The sequence below is a fragment of the Poecilia latipinna genome, unplaced genomic scaffold, assembly GCF_001443285.1.
Source record: "Poecilia latipinna isolate Pla-1442-1.1 unplaced genomic scaffold, P_latipinna-1.0 Scaffold1391, whole genome shotgun sequence".
Taxonomy (NCBI): Eukaryota; Metazoa; Chordata; class Actinopteri; order Cyprinodontiformes; family Poeciliidae; genus Poecilia; species Poecilia latipinna.
The window spans coordinates 1-24,116 of NW_015114007.1; the positions used below are offsets into that span (position 1 = coordinate 1).

The 24,116-nt window shown below is 36.5% G+C and overlaps 1 protein-coding gene across 1 annotated transcript in view; it reads right to left on the reverse strand.

Annotated features, from left to right (window-relative positions):
- Positions 1 to 2,521: 2,521 nt before the first annotated feature.
- nr3c2 (nuclear receptor subfamily 3, group C, member 2) overlaps positions 2,522 to 24,116 on the reverse strand; it is a 73,548-nt gene continuing 51,953 nt past the window's right edge. The window contains exons 3-4 of the mRNA XM_015056563.1: positions 13,826 to 13,953; positions 2,522 to 2,911 (exon numbers count right to left, since the gene is read on the reverse strand). Of these exons, the coding sequence (XP_014912049.1) occupies positions 2,736 to 2,911; positions 13,826 to 13,953 (304 nt within the window). The 3' untranslated portion in view covers positions 2,522 to 2,735. The remainder of the gene's footprint in view (positions 2,912 to 13,825; positions 13,954 to 24,116) is intronic.

The following is a 24,116-nucleotide window of genomic DNA, read 5'->3' on the forward strand; positions in this document are numbered from 1 at the left end:
TATTTCTTAAAATAATTCAGTTTTGCTTGAACTCGTGATTTTATGGACAGCCTGGTCATATTTGAGAATATATTATTGGAAAATTTATTCATAAAATGCAACATTATTGAGCTGATCCTCAACTTTCCATCCACACTTATTTTCAAGCTCTCATTAACAAGAACATTAGCTTGTTAAAATTATCAATAAAAAAGCTTATTTTAAATTCCCTGGAGTCAAATTAATTATCCATTTTAATGTCAGCTCATGATTAAAGTGCATAAGTTTTCAATGTATTTTGAACTCCATAATTGAATTTATTAAGTTTACCTCTGTTATCTTGTATCAATAAAATACATCCACCAATTAAATCAGAGAAGAAGCTGTGAAATTCTGGCACTCACACATTTTACAATACAGGAATGTGTAATAAATGAAAACGTATTTTGGTCTTTAACAGTAATGGTAATTTGACTGCTTTACTGATTATGTTCCATGTCTGAGACAGAGTGAGTTTATTTCACCAAATAACTGTGAGGAAAGTCATAACTGGAGAAGGATTTCCAATAATCTTGAATGTTCAGACCTGGTTAAAATCTCAAAATAAAAAACAAACAAATAAAAAAACATACCAGACATTTAGGAGATGTTTTATATCCACCATATGTTGTCAAGTCTGGGTTAGATTGTTTTACAATTTAAAAAAAAAAAAATAAAAATAACAATTTGAGCACAATACTATTTCTCATTCAACTTTTTAACTGCTGCAGTAATCACAATATGTATTAATACAAAAACTTTGCTGAGATTTCTAGTTTGTTTATCTCTTTATTTGCAACTTGAAACATATTCAATGGATTAAAAAGCTGCTAAAATGATGGAATATGGACTCATTCATCATCCGCTTTGAGCTTTCATAATAACTCATACGTTTTCATCATCTATCACCTCAGTTGGAAACTGACCTCTCTGTGTTGTATTTATTTAACTCAGCAGTCATTTGTTGTTATTCAGACTTTATTCTGAATCATGAGAGTTAAATTCTGAAATATTTTCTTCTTGGTAGTTCCTGAACGTTCAAGCAGTGACTGGTGGTATTCAGATGAACTCTAGAGGTGTACTGCCATTTGATAGTTTAATTGTTAAATAATTAACAATACAGTGTTACTTTTGATCCTGTTGCATATTAAACATTAATTACAAAAGCTTTTTTATGACTGACTGGTATTGAAACCGATCATGTTGTTGGTATTGGTTTTCTGCTTCAGGACCCTCTTTAACACTCGTCTTTCTTTGTGTACAATAACTAATAGGTTTAAGATGGTTCAGGTTTTCTAGAGTCATTATTAATAAATCTACTTTAGAAATATTACTCTAAATTAATGCCTATTTTCATTTTTTTAACTCTTTGTTTGGGAGGATCCTCAGTATTTTTTAATGGTTGATTATCAACAGTGTTTTTTTCTTCTTTTTTTTCCATTTATCTCCCAGTCAATCTCTCCAGTTTTTCACGATTCCATAATCTCAGAAATTCACACAAAATCAACAAATTTCCAAATTTTTCCACGCTAGTGTATGCTGATATGAGCTTACTGCTAACTTTCCGCAAAATTGTAAAAAAGAAAAAATTTAAGAGACTGCAGGTGGCAGTATTTCTTACTTTTACTGAACCACTCACATTTCTAAAATATCACTGCAAAATCAGTGATTTTAATTGCAAAGAAAATCACAATAAATTGCAAAATCCTGAAGGGATTGCCTTGCTTATACTCGAACGCCAACCTTAGTGGATATGTTTTATTGAAAAAAGACTTTCATGGAGGTAAAGAGAAGGAGCTACATTATTATTAAAGCCTTTTCAGAGATTTTAACAGGTGAGAATATTATAGAGCATGTATGTTCTAAGATATGTTTTAAATCAATCACAAGAACCAGAGTTAAATGCTATGAAAGTGTTATAAATTATGTCAAAGGCACAATTTAGGTACAACTTGTAAAGTATTTTTGCTGACTTAGCAAGTTGTAAGCCAGATCAAACTTCTGATTTTTCCTTTCTCTTGCTGTCAGGAGTCGGGATGAGTGCAGTTTATTTAAAATTCATTACACCTGTTCGTTTCCACTGGAAGGGATGGCAATATGTGGCTTTTAAACTATAACTGTAATGAAATATTACGTTATTGATGCTTCATTGCTCCAATATCACTATTTTTAATTCTGAACAATGAAAACTCACCCAAGAAATATTACAGGTACATAAAACAGAATTTAAGTTTTGCAAAAATGTTCAGGAACTCATATGTGCAATATCGATTTCTTTTTATATATTTTATTGAGTACCAGAAAAGGAGTGAGTTTATCTACTTGGTATTAGTATAAAAAATCTAATTCATTCAATACCACAGTGAAATGAATTATTTTAATATTTTATCAAATACAGTCATGATTTTACAACTTTATTCCTGAAATATTATGACTTTATTCCCATATTGTAATTATATTCTTCTATTATTTCAACTTCTCATACGACTTTATTCTAATAATTTTCTTTATTTTTCTTTCTATCGCCCTAACACACCATCAAGACTCTTCTTAAACAGTGTAATTTTTACTAAAACTCAACACTGAGCCTTCATCAGAACATGAAATACAGTAGACGTGATTTAACCTCATGAACATCTAATGACTCAGCATCTCTAGGCCTCCTGTTACTACAGCCAGACCTACTTTTCCATATCTATCACTCCCTATAAACAGACTCACGCTTCCTCAGGTGCTGACATGTGACAGAGCAAATCTGGAATTTCAAGCAGCTCACCTCCCAGGTTCATCCCAGCCTGAAGACACTTCCGTACCCGACAGGCTGGGCAGTTTTTCCTTCGGATCTTATCAATGATGCAGTCATTTCTGCCAGCGCACAGGTAGTTGTGCTGACCTGAAAGAACAAACAGACCTCATGAATTTGGGCCTCACATGACGCATTATGAAAAAAAGTGATATTTGACAATCATGGAGAAGAATCACCTGGAATTAAAAAAAAAAAAAAAAACGTAAATTATTTGAAAATTCATAAACATCCTTGTGAAAATGAAATGACTTAGTTATTTTTCTCATGCTACCAACCATATATGACTGCTAGTGCGTTATACAGTAAATAGCATGAGGGATTTGGTGGAAGCAGGGCACTGGCTGCAGCTCGGCTATTTCTGACAGTGATGCTAACATGGCGAGAATCCCTCCTGCCTCCTGCCTAGCCCTTAGCTAAACCCAATGATCTCCCATTTCAGAGTGCTTCCTTCCGCTCCACTAGCTCTTCACTGTACAGCTCCCCTCCTCCTCCTCCTCCTCTTTTCACTCGTCTTCTCCTCTATAACTGCGTCTCAATCCCTTTTTTCCCACACGTCCGCCAGCCTCTGAGCACCGTACGCCCACACACAGGCATGCTCCTGCCTATGCACAAACACAGTCATTCACTCACAAATGCACACATGCATGAAGACACACACACATGTATAGATATTTTTTTTAATATTTGAAATAAAACACATTAAAAAAAAACAACACAGCGCTGGCTCAGACTGAAAGATACGCAGAGGCATTGTGACCTCAGTGACCCCCAATGCAATGTTTACTTCCCCCAGGCTTTAGTTGACATTGTGTTAATATAATGTTGTATAAATGTGTCCATGTTCATAAGTACCTTCCTGTATGCTTATTTCATAACTCATGAGATTTTTGCCCTGACTGAATGTCATGTATGAGCATGTTTGTTTGTTTACTTGCAGTTCTGCAAAGACGACATTCTGTGACTTATCCTTACAATCTACATCATGGGATTTATGTTTTTCGTGTACAGGACAGAGCAGAAGTTGTTTTCTGAGCTAGCAGGAGCAGTGCGCAGTGTGTCTGTCTGGCTGCTGCCAAAAGCCAAGGAACCGAGCTGCAGGAGGAGAGGCAGCAGCTGTAGCCCCACCACTATTTCTGGCTAAATCACATGACCGTTACATAAGCCCATTTTTCTTGCTCTAAAAAACAGTAAACTGCGACACAGGAAACACAACGGAGCCATATCCTTCCCCACCTCTCCGCCATCCCCCCTCCTGCGCACATAGAAACACATGCACTTGGAAAGGCCAGGATGGGAATTCTGAAAAACTCCAAAGCTTTCCATGTCAAGTGAATTTGCTCACTCCTGTGAGTCTTGTCAATTACTGTCAGAGTGAAACACACTTGAAGAGCCCAAGTCAAACTGTGCCGCTTTGGATGGATGTGCGTTCGGCAGTGGGTGTATCTGAGAGGGAGAGAATTTGTTTATTTATTCACTGTTTGCATGCACTCACGCAGCCTGTTTACCTCTGAATATATGCATTTGCCTGTCAATCCTGCAAGTGGCAGGCTTACAGGCAGGAGTTACTTTTTCAGTCTTACTCTAGGAAAATGAAGAAAATTGATTTTTAGGATTACAATATCAGATTTTATACTCCCAATTTAATGTACACATTATTCTTCTAAATATTATCTCTATTTCTACAGATAATATTAATATCTGTATTAGTCCCGATATTGAAAACAAATTTTAGGTCTGGTATTGAGACAAAGTACCCAATCCACATTCAGTCAGATTCTATACTTTATTACTTATTTTATGTTATTTATAATTCCCAGCTGCATTTTCTGAACCATTTGAAAAAAAAAAAAAAAAATTTTTCCATTTATTTTTACATTTTTCACTAAAACAGTCCACTTATTGTTTTTGTCAGTTTCTTGATTGTTTATTGCAAATTAAAGTTGTTTTTACATGTTTAACCAATTTTGTAAAGCTATTGGTGTATTAAAGGGTGCTGAACTTGTCCAGAGTCACAAAATCAATTTGTAATTAAGTGCATTTATGTCTGTGTTTTAAAAAAAGAAACATTTTAGGTCATTTCAGCTGTTTTTCTGTATCAGATTGGGATCGGCTGACACAAAACCCCAGATGTCTGAATCGGTAACCTCGTGGTTATTCCACTAAATATCTATTTCTGAACTCTGCCTGAGTTAAAACATTATTATTGTTGCTTCTAAATGAATATGAAGTTGTTTTCTTTGCATTAGTTGAGGTCTGAAAGCTCTGCATCTTTATCATTATTTTGGCCATTTCTCATTTTCTGCAAATTCTACATTTTTGCTTGGAATTTTGGAAACATGTTGTCAGAAGTTCACAGAATAAAAGAAGAATCTTCAATTTACTCAAACATATTCCTAAAATCAGGGAAACTGATCATGGTAAGAGGTCTCTTAATTTTTTCCAGAGCTGTATATATGGGTTGGATGACAACAGGTTTATATCAGTTGATATCGATTATTATTGATTAGGTTTTTGTTTTATATCTCTTAAATACTACCAAACTAGTGACATGACTTTTCCTGTTTGATTCACAGTTTCCTCTCGAGATGTTGGACATATTTTTCCGTTCCATCCACGCCGTTGTTTTATATTTTTAAGAGGTTATTAGGCGTGATGTCTAAACCTTAAACTGCTGCTGCAACAGGTTGTCGCTAGGCAACCAAAGATGGAGTGAGTTAGTTGATACCACCAACCTAGCTTAGCTGGCTGAGAGAGGATGAGCAGCTAAAGCCTTTCCTACATCCCCCAGAATGCCACACGGTTCTGGATCAGAATTCAGTGAAATTACTGAATTGATTATGTATATGTCTATCAAAATATATATTGTTATTGATTTATTGTCCAGCCCTACATTCAAAACTCTGAAAAAACAACAACCAGCACTGGCTCTCCTCAGGGATGTGTTTCATCTTCATTGTTTTTTATTCTGAACACAAACTCCTGCAGAACTTTCACAAACAAGCGTTTAATTAAATATGCTGACGACACAACCCTGGCCCAAAGAGGAGCATGGACCAGTCCTTGAGTTCTTCATTACTTGGTGCAAAATAAAATTCTAACTATTTCAGAACATGACAAAAATAAAACTAATTACTATCGACTTCAAGAAACTTCAGTCATTTTCCCACAAGCACCTGGGCGAGGTTCTGGACTGTCACTTAAACTAAGACTCATGGATTCACTTTATGAGCCCCAAGGCTTAGCAGAGACTGTACTGTCTAATAAACTGGGATGTTCAGACTCAATAATTTTAATATTCTATTCTGCTTTTATTGAGAATATCTCAACCTTTTGTAACATCTGCTGGTTTGGCTACAGAGGCTCAGAAGAAATCATTGAGAAGTATAGTGACCACAGCCAGCAAACTGTTAGGAACCACTTTGCCAAGCATGAAAAAATATACGTGGACAGAGTTTTGGGGAAGGCATAAATCCTCATACAGACAATGAACACCATGTAAGATCCTCATTTGAGCTGCTTCCTTCAGGGCAAACGTGCTGCCTTCCTCTTTTCTTCAAAAACAATTAAAAATTTTATTTCATACCCCAAGAGATTAAATCATTAAACAGTAAAAAGGTGTCATTGTAAGGGGGTATGTATGTGTATTTTTCATGTAAATATTTTTTATTATCAATATTAGGAAATTATTGACTTAAAACAAGCTCCTATGTCTTGTTGAAAAGTTACTTGTAGGTTACTTAGAGTAAAAACTAGACAAAAATACTTGGTAAGACTTTGTGTTTTTGAAGTGCAGTCAGCCGTTGAGCTCTTCTTCAATGTATGATGTAAGAAAGCTACATCAGATAAGGCAATCCTAATCTCCGTCAAATAACTGAAAAGAAAATAAAGCACCATAATGCATGTAATCAAAAATAAAATTAGTTTTTCTGGAAACAGAGAGAGCCCTCGTTTTTGAAGATAAAATTGTTTTAATTTGCAAGCGTTTGAGCAAATTACCAAACCTTTTAAGAAATCAAGGCAGGAGTCCACTCACATCTACTTTTAACTAATGATCTCACAATCTGGCAGAAGCCTAATGAGTAATCCATGTTGTCTGTCAGCTGCAGCATACATCAGTTATGAGAACACTCATCTAAAAAGGAAACACAATACGGTATCCCACAGAGAGAGTCCACTTTAACGACAATAATCTGCGCTGTGGTTTCACATTGTCCAGATAAAATACAACAGATTTACCAAAAAATGTTGAGCCTCAAACGCAGCAACAGCCACACACGACTGATCAAAGAGATACGTGGAACTGAATGACAACAATGCTAATGTAAGTCTAAAACGGATTTGGCCTGGGCACAAATATGACTGTAGCTATGAGCTGGCTCTACTGACATGAGATGGCTTAAGATATATTTTAGGCATGTGTCACCGTGTGTGTGGAAGAGGATTCAAGGAAAGAAGACATGTTGGAGATGGAAATGTCCTGAAAATTGCTGCCATGTCGATATACTGCTACTTTATTTAATTGGACATAAACAACCACAAAATAAGGACAATGTTTTCATGCCTAGCAATATCATAGTAGCAGCATAACATAAACAATCTTTACTCCAATTTGTTTAATAGTTTTTTTCCTCATCTACAATATATAAAGGCTAAGGTTTTTCCATTTTGCTTCACCTGCACTACATGAAATGCATCCAGTCATCATTTCAGCTTCAGTGTGACAGATGAGAATGTGAACTACAGAAACATTCAACGGCTCTCATATACCCCTTACAAAAAGATTTAATTTACCAAATATGTACCTTTAATTTGAAGAAAGGAATTACAAGTATCAGTTTTATTCTCCTGTCTTCCATCTTCTTCTAATGATTATATAATACATCCTAATGTGTATCTTTGGAGCGCAACATAACATGTTATTTTTTTTGCATTCGAACTGCGTCTTTAAAGTAGATTAAAAAAAATTGCAGCTTGAGTTTCAATAAAAATATCCGGTTGGTGCAGCTGATTTGGTTCCGGAGTAAAGGTGTAGCCCGCACTGATGTCAAAGAACAAAGGGATCACCGGGGAACAGGAAGAGATGCAGGTCAGATTATATCCACCAGAGAGACTTGTGGGTCGGTCCAGTTCAGAGGAACTGAGGGCGCGGAGGAAGCAGCGTTGTGTTGTATCACTGCTTCTGGATCAAACATGGCAGATGTAAAGTATTTGTGATTGCCAGCTTCAATTCTTTTCAGTTTAACTCTTTCTTTTTGATGAAAAAATACATGTTTCACTGGCAGATTATGTCATATATAACAAGACATTTTCCCATGTTATAAGGGAATTAATCTGCCAATGGAACTAATACTTTTTCGACAATATTAAGCTGTAATATATTTAAATCCAGATCCTATATCTTACTGAAAAATTACTTGTAAGTTAATTTTGTTTTATTTCAAGTGTACCGAGGTATTTGCACTTGAAACTAGACCAAAAATACTAAAGATTTTGTTTTTGCAGTGCACATAAATAAACTGAATTGAGTTGAAGCTAAAATGGAAGTAATTTTACTTTGTCCCAATCATTTCTTTTTCTGAAAAATTATAAGTGTCTGATTTAGTAATGTCACAGAATATATTGTTAATTTAATCTTTAATCCTGGAAAATTGTAAGTTTTTTAGGAATATTCAAGTTTTTTTTATTGAAACTATGTGAAATTAGTGCAGAAATTCTATCTTTTTGTGTGTGAATATTTACTCCTTTCTTTCTTTTAACCATCGGCCCTCATTCAACTTTCCTCCAGAAAACCCGGAGAACCACTAAGCAAGACAAATTTCAAAGATCATTAAAAAAGTAAAGCAGCTTGAAAGAACAGTACATAAAATTTAAAGAGCATGTCATTACTGTAGGCCAACTTTAAGACACACATTTGTCTTAAACTCCTCCTGAACCCTTCAGCATTCTTCAAACTTAACAGCTTTGAGATTTACAAACTGACAGAGAGAGTGTTGGCATGTTGTGCACGCTTTCTATTCAAACAATATCTGGTGTGAGACAAGTTAAGAGCAGGGATCCAGATAACTCTGTTAGAGTAAATGGCTCTTTTCCAACTGCTGTCACGTGAGCGTCCTGCACACACAACCGGAAGAGCTTAGGCAGCGGTGGGAGGCTTCCTACGGTGCAATCCATCGCAGAAAATCACCTTATTGGACGGCTGAGCTGCCGTTCAAGCAGAAACTGTCCTCAGACGACCTTTTATGCAGAGCCAGTTCAAAGCAGGATTGACACGAGTGCCATGGAAACCGCAGCTCAGACAGACTGTAGAACCAAGCGAGGCCATGACAAAGTTCAATATATCTAATGTGAACGTCGGCTTGAGCAGAAGGAGCTAAAAGCAGGGTCTGGTGTTATTATGAAGAGCAGACATGCCAAGCCACTGATGACATGTGAATAATAAGCTGGCACTGAACTTTCCAAATGTGCTCCACATGGAGCCGATTATTGAGTGCAGCTGTTTTACATCAACAAACTTGTCTTTTGTTAAGTGGAGGAGACAGCGCAGAAGCACAAATGAATGAATAATGGAAAATATAGCAAAAAAAATAAAGATCCATATTATACTAGCTGGTCTTTCTAACCACGTTTAAAAATCAATTATACATTCAGGGTGATTATTGGTTTAATGTGATGTGGACACTTGAGCATGCAGACTGTAAAAGACATGGATTTGACCACAAACACTTTGGTTACTAAGCATGTCTTGATGTGATGACATTATGCTATGTTCTATTATAAATAGCTCTAGATTATTATTATTATTATTATGCACCCAGCTCTGACAAACTAATTAACTAACTAACTAAAAATAGCATACCCAATTCAGAAACAACCATGGCAAAAATAAAGTGCACCCCTTAAAGGGGACCTACTATGCTGCCTTGAACAGGTTAGCACAAAGGATACAACACATGTTCATCACATTTTTTACACAAAATTGTTTTTAAACATGTTATTCCGCTCAGTTCTGCCTATTTTGAGCTCCTTCCAGACTGAGCTGCTTTCTTCTGTCATTTTAAATCCAAATAAGCTGCAGCTGGCTATACCGCCCAACTCAATGTTTACACTCAGACGTGAAAATGGCTGCAAACAAATGCGCAATTATACAATCACACATCTTTGAAAAGCAAAAGTAGAGCCTCCTGCACAACTACTGTCTAGAATGAAGAACTATGTATCAACATGAACTGAAAAGCCATTCAGAGGAAGAAGCCATTACCAAAAAAAAACTAAACAAAAACAAAAGATACGATGACAGTTTTCAAATTCACACAGGGGCAAAATCCTCCATTTGTGGTGACCTGCTTTGTGGTTTGATGATGGACAAAAGGGAAGATGCATGCAACCCTCAGTAAACCATCCCAACTGTCTGTGACATACAGGGGTGGCAGCATCAGGATCTGTGGACCTGAGTTCCTTCAGATCTCAGTCCTATAATAAATGAGCTAAAAACAAATAACGGAATAGAAAGCTCATAACTTGACGCATTTATGCCAACTCTGTCAGGGGAATGGAACAAAACTCCAGAAAATTATTTTACTAGAAGAATAATCAGAGCGTTCGACCCAATTTATAAGGCCATTCTATGAAAAAATAAGGCAATAATGGTAAGCTATTAAATTTGAAAATAAGTAAAAATATAAAGCTTTAAAAAATCATTTTTTTATTATTCTGGAATTTAACAAACGGAAATAATTTTGGATAATGGTAACTGACCTAAAGCAGGATACATTTAATCCGATTTAATGTGAGGTTTAGCTGCATTTGTTGAGCAAACTTAAAAAGAGTGAATATTTATCCCTTTGAGTGGGACTATATTTGGACGCTGAAAAGCCCAGGTGGCCAATAGATGCTCTAAACAGATGGTCTCAATTTAAATACAGCAGGAGAGTTCAGGTTCAGCTCTGTAATACGAAAGCTACCTAAAGCTAAGCTGCCTGCCACATATAAAAGTGAAACAAGTTTTCCCAAAATCAGAGCATTTTATTTGATTTGTTGTCTGCAGAATGGTAACCAGCTCGGCGGTGAAGGACTGTGAGCCATTCAGTCATCTAATGAACTACAGCCTGCTGAAAAGTTGTGTCTCCTGGGGGCCACTGTGCCAAGAGAAATTAGGCATGGGTCTGGATTGCACCCCATCTGCAGATGCCTACTCTCTCTCCGTCCATATGCTGCACGCCAAGTCCGTGTTTTGGTCGCTTTTTAGAGGAAAAAGGAGGAGAAACAGGAAGACAGTTGGGAAAGAGGAGGAGCAGAACGTCTCCTCACGTCCTAACTTACACCTCTCACTGCTGACACATCACTTTCCATCCCTCTCCTTGTTACTTAGTCTCCTGGCTCCTCCTCCCTTTATCTCTCCATCTGTGTCTGACTTTTTCTTTGTCCTTCCTCCCCCCCCACCCCCTCGCTGTATCCGTTTCACCGTCCTCTATCTCCCTTCACTTTGCAAAATCCTTCTCGCACTATTTTCATCCTTTGCTTTGCTTCGCCTTTCCTCTCGTTTTTTTCCACCTCAGCAGCAGCTGTGGAGAGGTCAAATGAGGTAACAGCTCACAAGTTGACATCACCACGCTGCACGCTTTGCTTTCGGAGTTTGCACGGCTGCAGTTATTTGGCTGAAACAAATGTGGTTTTAATACTATAATTACACAGATGGGAGCTCTGTTCAGGGCCTCACCTGACTAGCGCGCCGTATCGTTCACATCTTCCATGAGCTATCTGCCTGGCAGCCTAGAAGCTGCAGCTACGGCATGTCTCATTTAATAACCACAGACACATAATCTGGTTTCAAGTCTCGGCAATGAAAATGTGTAAATATCATTAAATTAGGGCATGATTTCATTGAGAATTATTGCAATTCCTCCAGTGGTCAGGAGATCACCCAAAGCGCTGGCAGGAAACACATTTCTCCCCTTCTCACAAGCGCTGGGGTTTTCAATGTGTTTTGCATTCAAATACTCATCTAAATGAGTTAGGCCAAGGCCTCAGGCAGCAGGCGCAACATAAAAAGCACATTATGACTGTGGCTGATATTTTTCCCAAGCTAAATATAACTTAAGAGCTGTTCCCTACTGATTGTTTCCCCGTTTTTCATTATGCTGGTGTAAAACAGGTCACACTCCCAAAATTAAAAGCTTATATTTGGTTATTTTAGGAATAATTTGGGAGAATAAAACAGCATGCTTTCTCCAGAACCTCTCTTAAAAAATCTGAATAACCTCTTAAATATTCACCTCATTAGTTTGAAGGGAAAGGACTGGCCCAAGGCTGTATAAGGCACTAAGCAGAGTTTTATTTGCAGGCCTGCAGATTAGGAAGTCGGGGAGTGGGGCCAAGTTTAGCAGCTGCTCACAAACATTGGACAAAAGACTTAAATGGTGATATAATAACAAATAACAAATGTAAACCCAGATCAGACAAAGGCTGCAGAGACAAATAAGTTAACATCAAAATAGTGATATAAGCAAACGGAGTATTAAGGCCACAGATAGAAAGCTGAGTGACATGAAAACATTTTTGTTCCTGTTGCCATAAGCTACCAAAATTCAATTTAGCGTAGTTTTAATATAATTTTATTTCTAGCTTATTTTAAATTTTCACTCTTGTTCTAATGAGGAAGCTGTTTTAGAGTTTTTTTATTTGTTTGTTTTTTTAAGGTTTTTAATCTTTTGAAGTATTGAGCACCAGATAATTCTTATATTATATTTATATCTATATTTATTGTTGATGTAAAGTTTCCTGTTTGACGAGAAGACTGACTCTTGTCATTGCAACCAAATTTGCCTAATGGTATAAAAATGTTAGTTGATTGATCGACTGATCAATTGATTAACGTGAAGAAAATGACAAATAAAATAACGAGAATAAAGTCAAAATGATATGACAAAAATATTGTAGTATTAAGACAATAGTCATAATATTACAACTTTAGTCTTGTAATAGTTGAGTAATTTATGACTTTATTCTCACGACAGTTTATTCTCATAATTTTCTGATTTCAGTGTTTTATAAATCATAATGTTGACTTTCCTTTAATTTTATGACTTTTATTTTATGAATTGGTTCTTCTCATTTTTGTACTTCGTTCTTGTAATTTGATTTCATTTTAATTTGATTCTTTTATAAGTATGGCTCAAATACTCTCTCACAGCTTTTACATCAGGCCAAAACTTAACTAAACACAAGAGATTTTCCTAAATGTTTTCTGTGGTGATGAATGATCGGAAACTCCTGGAATTAAGGAGATGAATGTACAAACAAAACTGGCTTAATAATTTCTAATAAATTATCATTCAATTTCCCATATTCCTTAGAGTTTCTACCAACAAGATCCTCTTAGTTATTTTATATATTTAGAAGGCTTTTTGTCTTATTTTTTAATTGTGGCAGCTTATTGGAGCAGCTTAGGTTCATTCTGATTTGTTCTTTTCTAGACTTTTGATCATAATTTGTTTGATTGAAAAATGTTTTTAGAGCAAGTTTGGACAAATATTTACTCTGGTTTTGGATGCTGTACTGCTGAAAGGATTTTTATTCTTTCAGACATTTGTTATGGTGCAACAAATGATGTTATATAATTTTATTAGCATCCCCAAAGCTCAGGTAATACCTGACCTATGACCCCAAATCCCAAAGGAGTTGAAACAGAAGCTTGATGGATGCAGAGCAAAACCAAAGAGCAGAGAGAGAAGTTCAAATCATCTTTAGCTCCCTAACCCAAACAAGGCATTTGAAGAGAAGTGGCAAAAGCAAATGAGGTGGATTAGCAGCACTAGTACTTCTGAGGTGATCTGAATTAAAATATTCAAAATTACAACATCAATTTATCACAGTAGTATTGGTATTACTTTCTGATTACATTTTTTTATTTATTTTTGTTTTTAATTCTCTCAATGAACCAACACCGAACAAAAAAAGACTCAATCCAGTGATGATATGTGTAAAGATGGAAACCAGGTTTACCTTCCACGGCTCTTTTGAAGAACACTTTGCAGCTTCCACACGTCACCACACCGTAGTGACACCCGGACGCTTCGTCTCCACAGACCAGGCACACTTTGGCCGTTGAGGAAGGTTGTCTGAGTGCTGAGCTGAAAGGACACACAGAAAAATGTTTTTAGAGCATATATTAACGAAGGACTTTATTAAAGATGTCAACCAATTCCTGACTGACTGTTGCCTTAATTTTTGCAAATCAATCGACAGCAGCAGCACGATGTCGCAGGCCATAAAGATATCTCTTGACAGAGAGAGGAGGAGAGAGAGAAGGGACTTTGAGATCCTCTGATTTATAGCTCCACTGGGCTTACAGAGATGACGCTGACAGAATTATAGGGGAGATTATTTAAATTCAATAGGCAGTGAGACACGGAACAGGATGTCAAACCTAAACCGAACCACTTGTCACCTTTTTCAGAGTGAAATCTGTGAATTACTGGAAAAAAATGTTGTAAAATGGACAAAAAATAAAGACGAAATATTATTAAAGATCAAAGATTGCACAGCATTCTCTGTGATATGGCAGGACTGTTCTACTTTCTCATTCACAATCAATAGAGAGGTGACTGAACTGATGGATGTGTTGAATTATTTCCTGATCCATAGCTGCGTTTACTTTAAAAACATTTATCCTTTGTCCTGACTGCATTTTTAATATCTGGGGAGGATTTCCTCCAAATAAGACAAATGTCTAGATGGTGATGGAGTGTCAAATATCAAAGTTGCTGATTCTTGAAGCCTTTTTAATATTTTCATAAATTATTAATTTGATTCTTATGTTACTATGTTACACAGTCTGTTAGAACAAGGGCTGAAAAAATTACCTGATTAATTGCGATCAACCGATTATGGAAATAATTGTCAACTAATTCAGTAATTGATTAACTAACTGGAGTATATATACTCACAGACAGGCAAATTGTATTCAGAGCTGTGATGATTTCAAAACTGAACATAAAATATATACACATTTTACAATTAAGATGCAATTTAAAGAAATCTCTGCATGCAAATTTGTTCTACCGAGAATTCTTCAAGTGGCAAAGTTTTAGCCTTACCCGGTTCAAATTCTATAAAAAATAAATAAATAAGTCTCCTACAAAGCATCATTTGCTATGTCATTTTTTTTTTTTTTTTTTTCCAGATTTTTTTTTTTTTAATTATAAGTTGAAAAAGTTCTATCTAAGGAAATCCAGCAGATTGCATCGAGTCATTGACTTGCACTATTCGCTCCTGGACGTAGCAACAATAGACAAGCGCTTGCTTAGTGTTGTTGAGTCTCCAGTAATCCTTAATACTGAGCATGCATGTGGCGACAGTGGAGAGGAAACCTCCCCTTTAACAGGAAGGATCCATCACAACCAGAACATGGCTCAATAGGAGCAGCCGTCACAGTCAACTGGGGTTTGAAAAGACAGAGCAAATGCACAAAGAGAAACAAATGAACTGATGCAGGATTATTCCTGTTGGTGGAAAGTTAAAAGTTAAAAGAAGAGGGAAAATAATTAGTTAATGGTTGAGAGTGGCTGTGCTCTGACTAACCATTAGCTTTAGCCTTCAAGAGGAACCTGAATTTGTGGAAAATGAAGACAACTAAACCTGACAGCATTATGAGATGCTCTAATTGCTGTAACACCTGTATGTGATTCAGCTTTAAAGGTGCTTTTACAGATAACATCTCCAACCACTGACACTAATGCACCCCTATATATTATTCTTTCTCACTTGTTCATCGCCCATTAGCTGGAGAGGACGTCAAACCATAATTTTCAAAAACAAATTCACATTTTTAATCATCTGACCATGGGACAGTGTTTTTCACTTGGCCTCAGTCCAACCGTAAAAAGCTCATAACCAGGGAAGGATTTTCTGGATCTTTTTCAGATATTAAAGTTTCAAGGTAACTTTGTGGCTGCAGTAATTATCTGTGATCACAGGATGTAGTCTTCAAAAGTGTTCCTGAAAGCAAGCAGTGATTTATAAAAACGATGACTGTTTTCTGAAGGTAGAAAAATATCTACTGGTGATTTAGAGCTTCATCCTCCTCATACAGAAATGTCTCTGGAAACTCAAAATATTTTATTGACATAATGTGCCAGAGAAGATAAAGTAAACATTTTTTGACATTTTGTTGCTTGATACATCCATGCATATTTCAGAAAACTCTCTCCATGGTCACCTACTGATTCAAGACAAGGTTGCAGACGAAGCAGTGCTTAGAGTGTAGATCAGTGTCCAGTAAATGTTTGGTTCTACGGCAATAGCTCATTTTGTCAGTCTCTTTTAAGACTGTTATATATGAAATATAAGAACTGTAACCCAACAGAAATATACAAAAGAAAATAACATATTTTATAAAGTTGTGCCAAACTTTTCGCATTGTACGGTTTGGGAACAGAAATAAGGCGATGACAAAGAAATATTTTCCAGCCAACTGCACTTACCAAAGATAGACATAAAAAACTAGTAAGCTAGCTTGAAAAGGCTCATTAACAGTTAGCGGTAGCCTCAACCACCTCGTAATGAAGAAGTCTGACTGTGATTCAAACTTTTCTCTAACAGTGAAGTCCTGCAAGAAAAAAATACATGAAATATAGGTTGAATAGTCAGACTATATAAAAATTCCAGACCTCTGAGTTACATATTTGAAGCCAACTTACGTATTTTCTATTGAATTTATGATATTGTAAGACTTTTTAAGGATGCACAGACACCCTGTGTGACTTATGATTATAGATCAGGGTCAAAATGCAAACGGACTGGAAAATTAAGAACTTCCTTTTCTGTCTTTACTCTTTTTTTGAGCAGATAGACCAAGACAGACAGAGCATGCAAAGCCCTGATTCATCTCTTTATCACCTCCTCCATCCCACAATCAGCCATAAACAAGACAAGGTCCTTCAACTCCTCTCTTGAGACAGAGTTTAACTCTTGAACAGGAGAGAGAAATTCACCTTTTGCCATTTGAGAACTTTGTAATCAGTAAATGAATCGTATTCCAGCTGCTTTGCATTCAACACGAAACACTCCAGAGCAAGCAAAAGGTAATGGTTTCATGACAGCCATGTGACCACATCAGCTCCAAAAATCAAATATGAAATCCTGTTGATCCCAAACCAGACACCGTTCTTTCCACGACAAAATCCTCTTCATGAAAATCATGAACAGGATTGCAAACAAAGTCTTTACCTGGAGGAATCCAACAAAAACTTGTTTTCACACCCGACAGTCCAGTAGACTCTCTTCAATTGGGGATCAAAATTGCAACATCTGTTAAAATTTCAATGGCGCGGTTCGTTTTCACATTGCCTCGTGTCAAACTGGTGCTGCAACAAAGAAGTACTGAAGAAAACAACACAAAAACCTCACTGAGTACAAATTTATCTTTTGTCATAGGCAAAAGACCACAAATCATTTCTCCTGGTAGCGTTTGACATGCATGTTTGTTTTGGTTGAATTTACCCAGAATTCCCTGAACTATTGTCCGCTTTCTACTTTTGGATCATTTTCCAGTCCACTTGGCGTTCATATGTGCATTTGAACCGTGCCAGTGTTCACTTCAACCAAACCAACATCTAGGTTTGTAGGGAGACCGGAGTTTGCTGTTTTGGTCATGTATTTGCTATGCGGGAGGAGAACCCAGGCATGCACAGGGAGAACACGCAAACTCCATGCAGAAAGACCCCAGACTTTGAACCCAGGAACTTCGGAACAGTGCTGCCAACTTCACGACTGTGCAGTCATGGAAAACTACATATCTGTGTAAAAGTTACACACTGCAGCTTTAAGAGCTCTGTGTATTCATAGTTTGTTGGAACCATAAAGTTATAGATTAATCTTAGGTAAAGCATTTCCCATCAAGCTGACACACAAAACACACAAACATGTGGATGGGTACAAGGAGAGAACACTTTGTATCAAAACATCAAAAGTGGCCTCAGCTTCTCCCTCTTTTCTGTGCTAATTACCTCTCTTCCATCCCAATCAATAACATGCAAGGTGATTGACTGGTTAAAATTCTCCGTACAGCCTCCATCAAACCAGCTGCCCGGCTCTCTCTCCCCATCCTCTCTCTGTCTCTGCTCCCTGCACGCACATTTCCTCCAGGGGACGAGCTGGAAAGGTGTACCGCAGCAGCACACTCAGATACAATCACGACCACTGATCTAATTCCCTCTTGTCCGTCTACACACACATTCAATTTGTTAGGACGCTTAGAGGAGTCTCTGGTGAGTGTTTGTCTGGCTTGATCTTTCTGGCACGGGGCCTCGTGGTTTCACCTGAGGTGAGTGTTTGTGTGTGCAAATTCAGTCCATGTCAAGATGTGTTTTTCAGCATGTTAATGCACTGGATCCTTCTCTGTACGTTGGCCTTCTCACATCAACACAAAGTGGTGTTAGGAAGGAGACAACACAAGCCAAGAGAAGCAGTCCTGGAAAGATTTCCAGCCAACAACAACAAGAGCAGCAAAAAACGAGGCCTGTTTCAAAGTCTGCCTACCATATTAAGTGTCTGCTCAACTCCTTTAATAGTGTCGCACATTAAAACCTCATTGCATGCCGCATGCCTGTTTCCTGGTCAACCAGCAAGGTGACTTCCCCTCCCTCAGAGAAGTATATAGGTCATTCACTTTCTGCTTATGAAACCGGAGCAGACAGGCCAGGCTGCAGTGACTGTGCACCAGGAACAGCTGCCGAAAAGCAACCAGACTAAAGTGAGCAAACAGTCACAAAGTAGTTATTTTCTTTTTGCAAAATGAAAACCTCAAACTACAGAAAGAGGTGGAACAAGATCTCAAAATATTAAAAAGTCTCATCAAAGGTGGTAAAGCACTGTATAAACTGGTGCCACTTTGTCTTGGGAACCCCAACGCTGGCTAACGGTTCGTCACTAACAAAGCTAAAATTAGCATCAGAGCCTCCTGTCGATATTAAAACTGAAGATCTTTACTGATTTTTTTTTTTTTTAATATTCTCTAAAATACATTTTTGGATTATAAAATCTTTTCTTTACTTGTGAACCTCCAAGACATAAAATTATTGCTAAAATTTCATCTTTTACAATTTCACCCTATCAACTGGATATATCATACCTTTGTTTTTATTTGTTTTGTTAATTTAAAAAAAGTCTTGTACATTAGCAGTGTTGTGCTAGACTTTTGAACTATGTACAAATTAATATGAGGCCACTAATGGTTCACTGAACAAAAAAAAAAAACAATTAAGAAAAAGATCGAAGAGCATAAATGAACTACATCATATTACATCACACTAACAAGCCCTTTACATCCGGTGGTAATCAACTCAATGTGTTAGCTACACATTTCTGCTTTCAGAAAATTAATAAAAAAGCCCCAAGAATTTAAAGTTCTTAATCTAGAGGAATCATTGGGTTCAGTTTGAAAGTCAGGATACCTATACTTTTTATACCTTTAAAAAAAGTTTTAAGCATACATCAAATTAAAAAGGTATTCAAAGGGGAAAACATGGATAAAAACAACATTTTTAAATAGTTTTAATGTCTCCTAAATGAGTCCCCATTACAAATTCTTGTTAAAAAGTGACTTATTTGAAGAAAGCCACCAAATCAAAATAAAGCTTCAAAAATATACAAAGGGCATGATTATTAGGTCTCTGCATCACAGAGCCTCTCTGAGGAAGAAAACTAAACAAAACCATGTTATATTTAGGTTTCATTTCGTCTGAGAATAATTTAGGTAAAATTCGCTTAGAAATAACTGATGTTTTAAAATTATGCTGTAAAAGTCCCATTGAGAAGTATAAGACATAAGTTTGAACATCAAAACTGTTCAAACTGATTTTACCTTGAACTGTTTGTTTTGCTCAGATGAGATTTTAAAAAATATTTTATTCCAATGACGTAGAACAACATTATACCAGCATCACCTTCTCACACATTTGAAAATATACCAGTGAGAATTGATCACTCATTAATTTAGACCCTTACACATCGTGTATACCACCACAGCTACAGAATCAGCACAACTGTTACTAAAATACTGCAGAAGTGACCCAATAAGAACATTATTTAACATCAATCCTGACAAGGTTTTCTGCAGAGGTAAAGATGAAGAAAGCCAGCATCACACTAACTGGATACACTGAGTGCTTCAAACTGAAAGTGAAACTCACAGCTTGACCTACTTTTTCATTACTTATGTAAACTATGTAAGCTATGACCAATTGGCACTTTCAATGGAGCATTGAAATTGTATTCAAAGACAGGCCAAACACAAAACAAAATGTAAAGGAGGTAGCATCATGGCAAAAGTACATATCCAGTCCTGGCGCAGTAAAAGACCAATTTGATCCATGTGATAATTAGAACAAAAGTGCATTAAAACACAAATACTTCAAATGTTGCATGACTTGACATTCCACAACATACTCTTCCTTTAGATTTCTATAATAAGTTTTAAATATGGCAGCATCTCAAGCATGCATGAGACATGAAAGAGCATGTAAAGGCGTTTAATCTACATCAGACAAAGCCTGGAATTACAAAGGGACTTGGATTAAAATGACCGTTTAAAGTTTATGGTGTGATTCGATCTCAATCCGACACATCTACTAGATGTACTCTGCAAGCTTCAGCTAAGCTCCTTCCAGTATCCAGGTTTGCATTGCTAATAAACAATGCATTGCTGCTAATAAACAATGCATTGCTGCATTGTTTATTAGCAATGTAAACAAGCTAATAAACAATGGTGTTTTTTGTAAGGTATATATATATATATATATATATATATATATATATATATATATATATATATATATATATAAACCTTCCCTGAAATAGTACTCAGAAACACATTTATGATGTGATTAAATTCTCTGTTTTCTACTGGCTTGAAACGCAGCATCTACTTCCTGTATTTACATCTGGTTCTCCTGCTGCAGACACATCTGTTTGAGAAGAACCCAAACCTCCGAAAAATGTTACAGGTTAACAAACTAATAAATTCATTTGTACCAAAGTAAACAAACTACAGATGTGAACACACCCAAAGGAGCTTTTGACTAAACTCTTTGACAGCAGGCGTCCCAATAACTGTGACACCAGTGATATTGTGAAAAACAATAATGACTTAAAATTGGATTTTTGTTCTCTTACTGAATAAATGTTCTCAAATTAAAAGTTGATCTTCTCCAAAGTCACTGCTGCTTCCATAAACGATTAATTTACAGTTTTAATTTAATTTACAGTTACAGTTTTGTACACATATTTAGGAGTGGTGCCAAATGTAGGATATATTTTTGCTGCAGCAAGTATTTGTTGAAACAATTTCATGCTAAACCTTTAGCAAAATTATTGTTAATCAATCAATCAAGTTTATTACATGTACATTTCAGAATCATAAAAACACAAGAATAAGAAGTCATAAAAGAGAAACCAGTGACATTATTAGAGATTATTAGAGAACACTACACTATCTGTATACAAAGTTACAGAGGACTGGTGACTACCTCCAATTCATTTCAATTCGAAAATGCTTCATTAATCCCAACATAAGTGCTGTTGTAACTCATTCAATTTTTTAAAAGGGTTGTTGTAGATGACAATGGGCACGAAGAATCTCCTGTAGAGGTTAGTACTACAGCGGATCCATAGAAGCCTCTGACTGAAAACATTTATGACTGATGGAGAGAATGGTCAGAATGGCTGTTCTTCATTTCTGAGGAAGCCTTTATGACACAATCTCCCCTAGATGAAAAATTAGTCCATGCTTTAGGGCCAGATGACTGTAATTGTTTGCTGTCAGGAAGGCCACAAAATGCAGCTAAAACCCTTTAGCTGATTGAAAATGCTGCAGGAATCATTCTGAAGTTCCTATTTTTCTTTTTTTAGCTTCCCTTCATTGGTTCCCTGTTAAATGCAGAGGAGAATTTGAGATTTTTCATCTCATACATAAATCCTTTAATAATCAGCTCCACCATACATCAGAGAGCTGATTGTTCCTAAAAGAAACTTCGATCTCAGACTGCAGGTTTACTGGCGGTTCCTAGAATTTCCAGAAGTGGAATCCTTTAGTTATAAAGATGCTCTTCTGTGGAACCAGCTCCCCGTTTCAGTCCAGGAGGAAAACGTCCTGTTCACTTTTAAGACGAGGTTTAGGCTATCCAGGGCTATTTCTGTAGTTATGCTGCTACAGATTTAGGCTACAGGAGAACAAACTGACCACTTCTCATTTTCTTTTTCTACTACTTTAAAATTTGTTTTCATTTCTGTTATTTCAGCTATTAACTTTTTGTTCTCTCTCAGTTTTGCCTCTCCATTGTCTCTGGTCTGGCGTAGCTGTGATACCTTCCTAGAGGAGAGCATTGGCTAACATAATGCTGCCATCAACTAATTGTTCTCTCTCTCCTGCTTTAACTTTTTACTTTAATGAACATTGAAAATAATCCTACATCAGTTAATCTGTTTCTTTGTTGTGTATCTGCTCTGTTTTCTCAGACCTCCAGTTGGTCATGGCAGATGGCTGCTTGTACTGAGCCAGGTTTTGGTTCTGCTGGAAGTTTCTTCTTGTTAAAGTTTTTCCTACCTCCTGTCGCCACATGCATGCTCTGTATAAGGGATTGCTGTAAAGTCAAGCACTTTCATTCTTCGCTAGATAAATTGCTGTCTGATGATTAATATTTTTTGATGGTCAGTTTTGTTTGCAGAAACTTCTCCAATTTATTCATGATTTCAGCTGTAAGTGTTAATTTTATTTCTGATTTATTTATTGCTTTTGATTGTCATGTTTTTATTTTGGATATTTCAAGTCTCTTCCAGTTCCACTGTTAAATGTTCTGTACAAACTTAAAGTTTATTGGCTGTTGAGTAGGAGATGTTGCAATATTATGCCCTTTTTCACTACGCTACTTAAAAATTATCTCAAATTGACAATGTAATCATTTATCACAATAATTACTGGGACAGTTTATCATCCAGCAATATTTGTTATCAACAGGCTTTCCTTGGAATGAAACATTTTAAACTAATTTTATTATTCTACTTTTTTTTATCACTTGTGAATTGGCGCTATATTCATAAGTTGAATTTAATTGGGGAAAATATACAAACTCCATAAGCAAAGAGCCCAGGCCGGGATTCAAACCTTCAGATTTTCTTGCTGCTCCACAGTGCAACCCACAAAATATCCACCAGGTAATATTCTGCACTCAGTTGTGGCCAGTTCAATGCACAAAATGTTTGACGTCTTTTTTTCTGGACTGCTCTCCTCTATTTCTGGGTACGGTCTAAGACTTATTCACTGAGACTAACTACACAGATCAAAGAGGCCTCCGTCTTTGCTCCTGCTGCTTTTTTCTCTCTCTCTCTCTCTTCACACAGAAAACCCCAGGGCAGCAGTTTCATTGTTTTCAGTGTCCTTTCATCTTTAGAGATAACACACAAAAGCTAACAACTGATTTAGTTACTGTTTATTTCCCAAGAGGGTGCAGATGAATACACAAACGGCTGTTTATATTCACCCAAATTTACAAGCAGCTGTTTTAATCTCCCCTCTCTTTTACACCAGCTTTTACTGCTTATCCGCTTAGGGGAAATATGATTGAATTATCAAAAGTTAAAAGGAAATTTGTGAGGATGAAAAACTTTGGACAGATGTTTGGGCTTAAACTGCTCTCATGTCTTTGTAGAAGCAATTCAGATGTCACACTGGGGGCGTTCTTTAAATGGCTCAAATGTCTGCGCTGTCTTGCAGCAGCGCAGGGAAAGCAAGAAGCAAAACAGAGCAAAAAGATCATCATTAAACAACCCTGGTTAAAAAAATGAAAGCTATTAAATGTATTAATATTTTATTGCATCAGCTGAAATATCCAACTTTGAATTGAGTCCATTGAATCGGAACAGGACAATTGTTTTACTTTTTGGAGGTAAGTGTGGTGTAACTTTTTGTATCCCTGCTGCTAATACCTCTGACCAACAAAGAAGCACTTAGTATTCTCTTTTAGCATTTTTCACTAAATAAAGAGAAAAACGCTTTTCTTTCTATTATCTTTCAGTGAAGCCTTTCTGTGTTAATTCATCCATAAGGTTTAATGAGCCTGTTGAAACTCCCTATTTTTTAGTTTTCTAGCAGAGCACACCTGATTTTTTTAGAGAAACAGGCCCACAGCATCACAGATCCACTACCGGGCACTTCTGCTACAAAACAAAAGCACAAATATTTACATTTGTGATGGTAAGACAGCAAAAACAAACAAACAAAAAAGATGCTTTCCTTTGC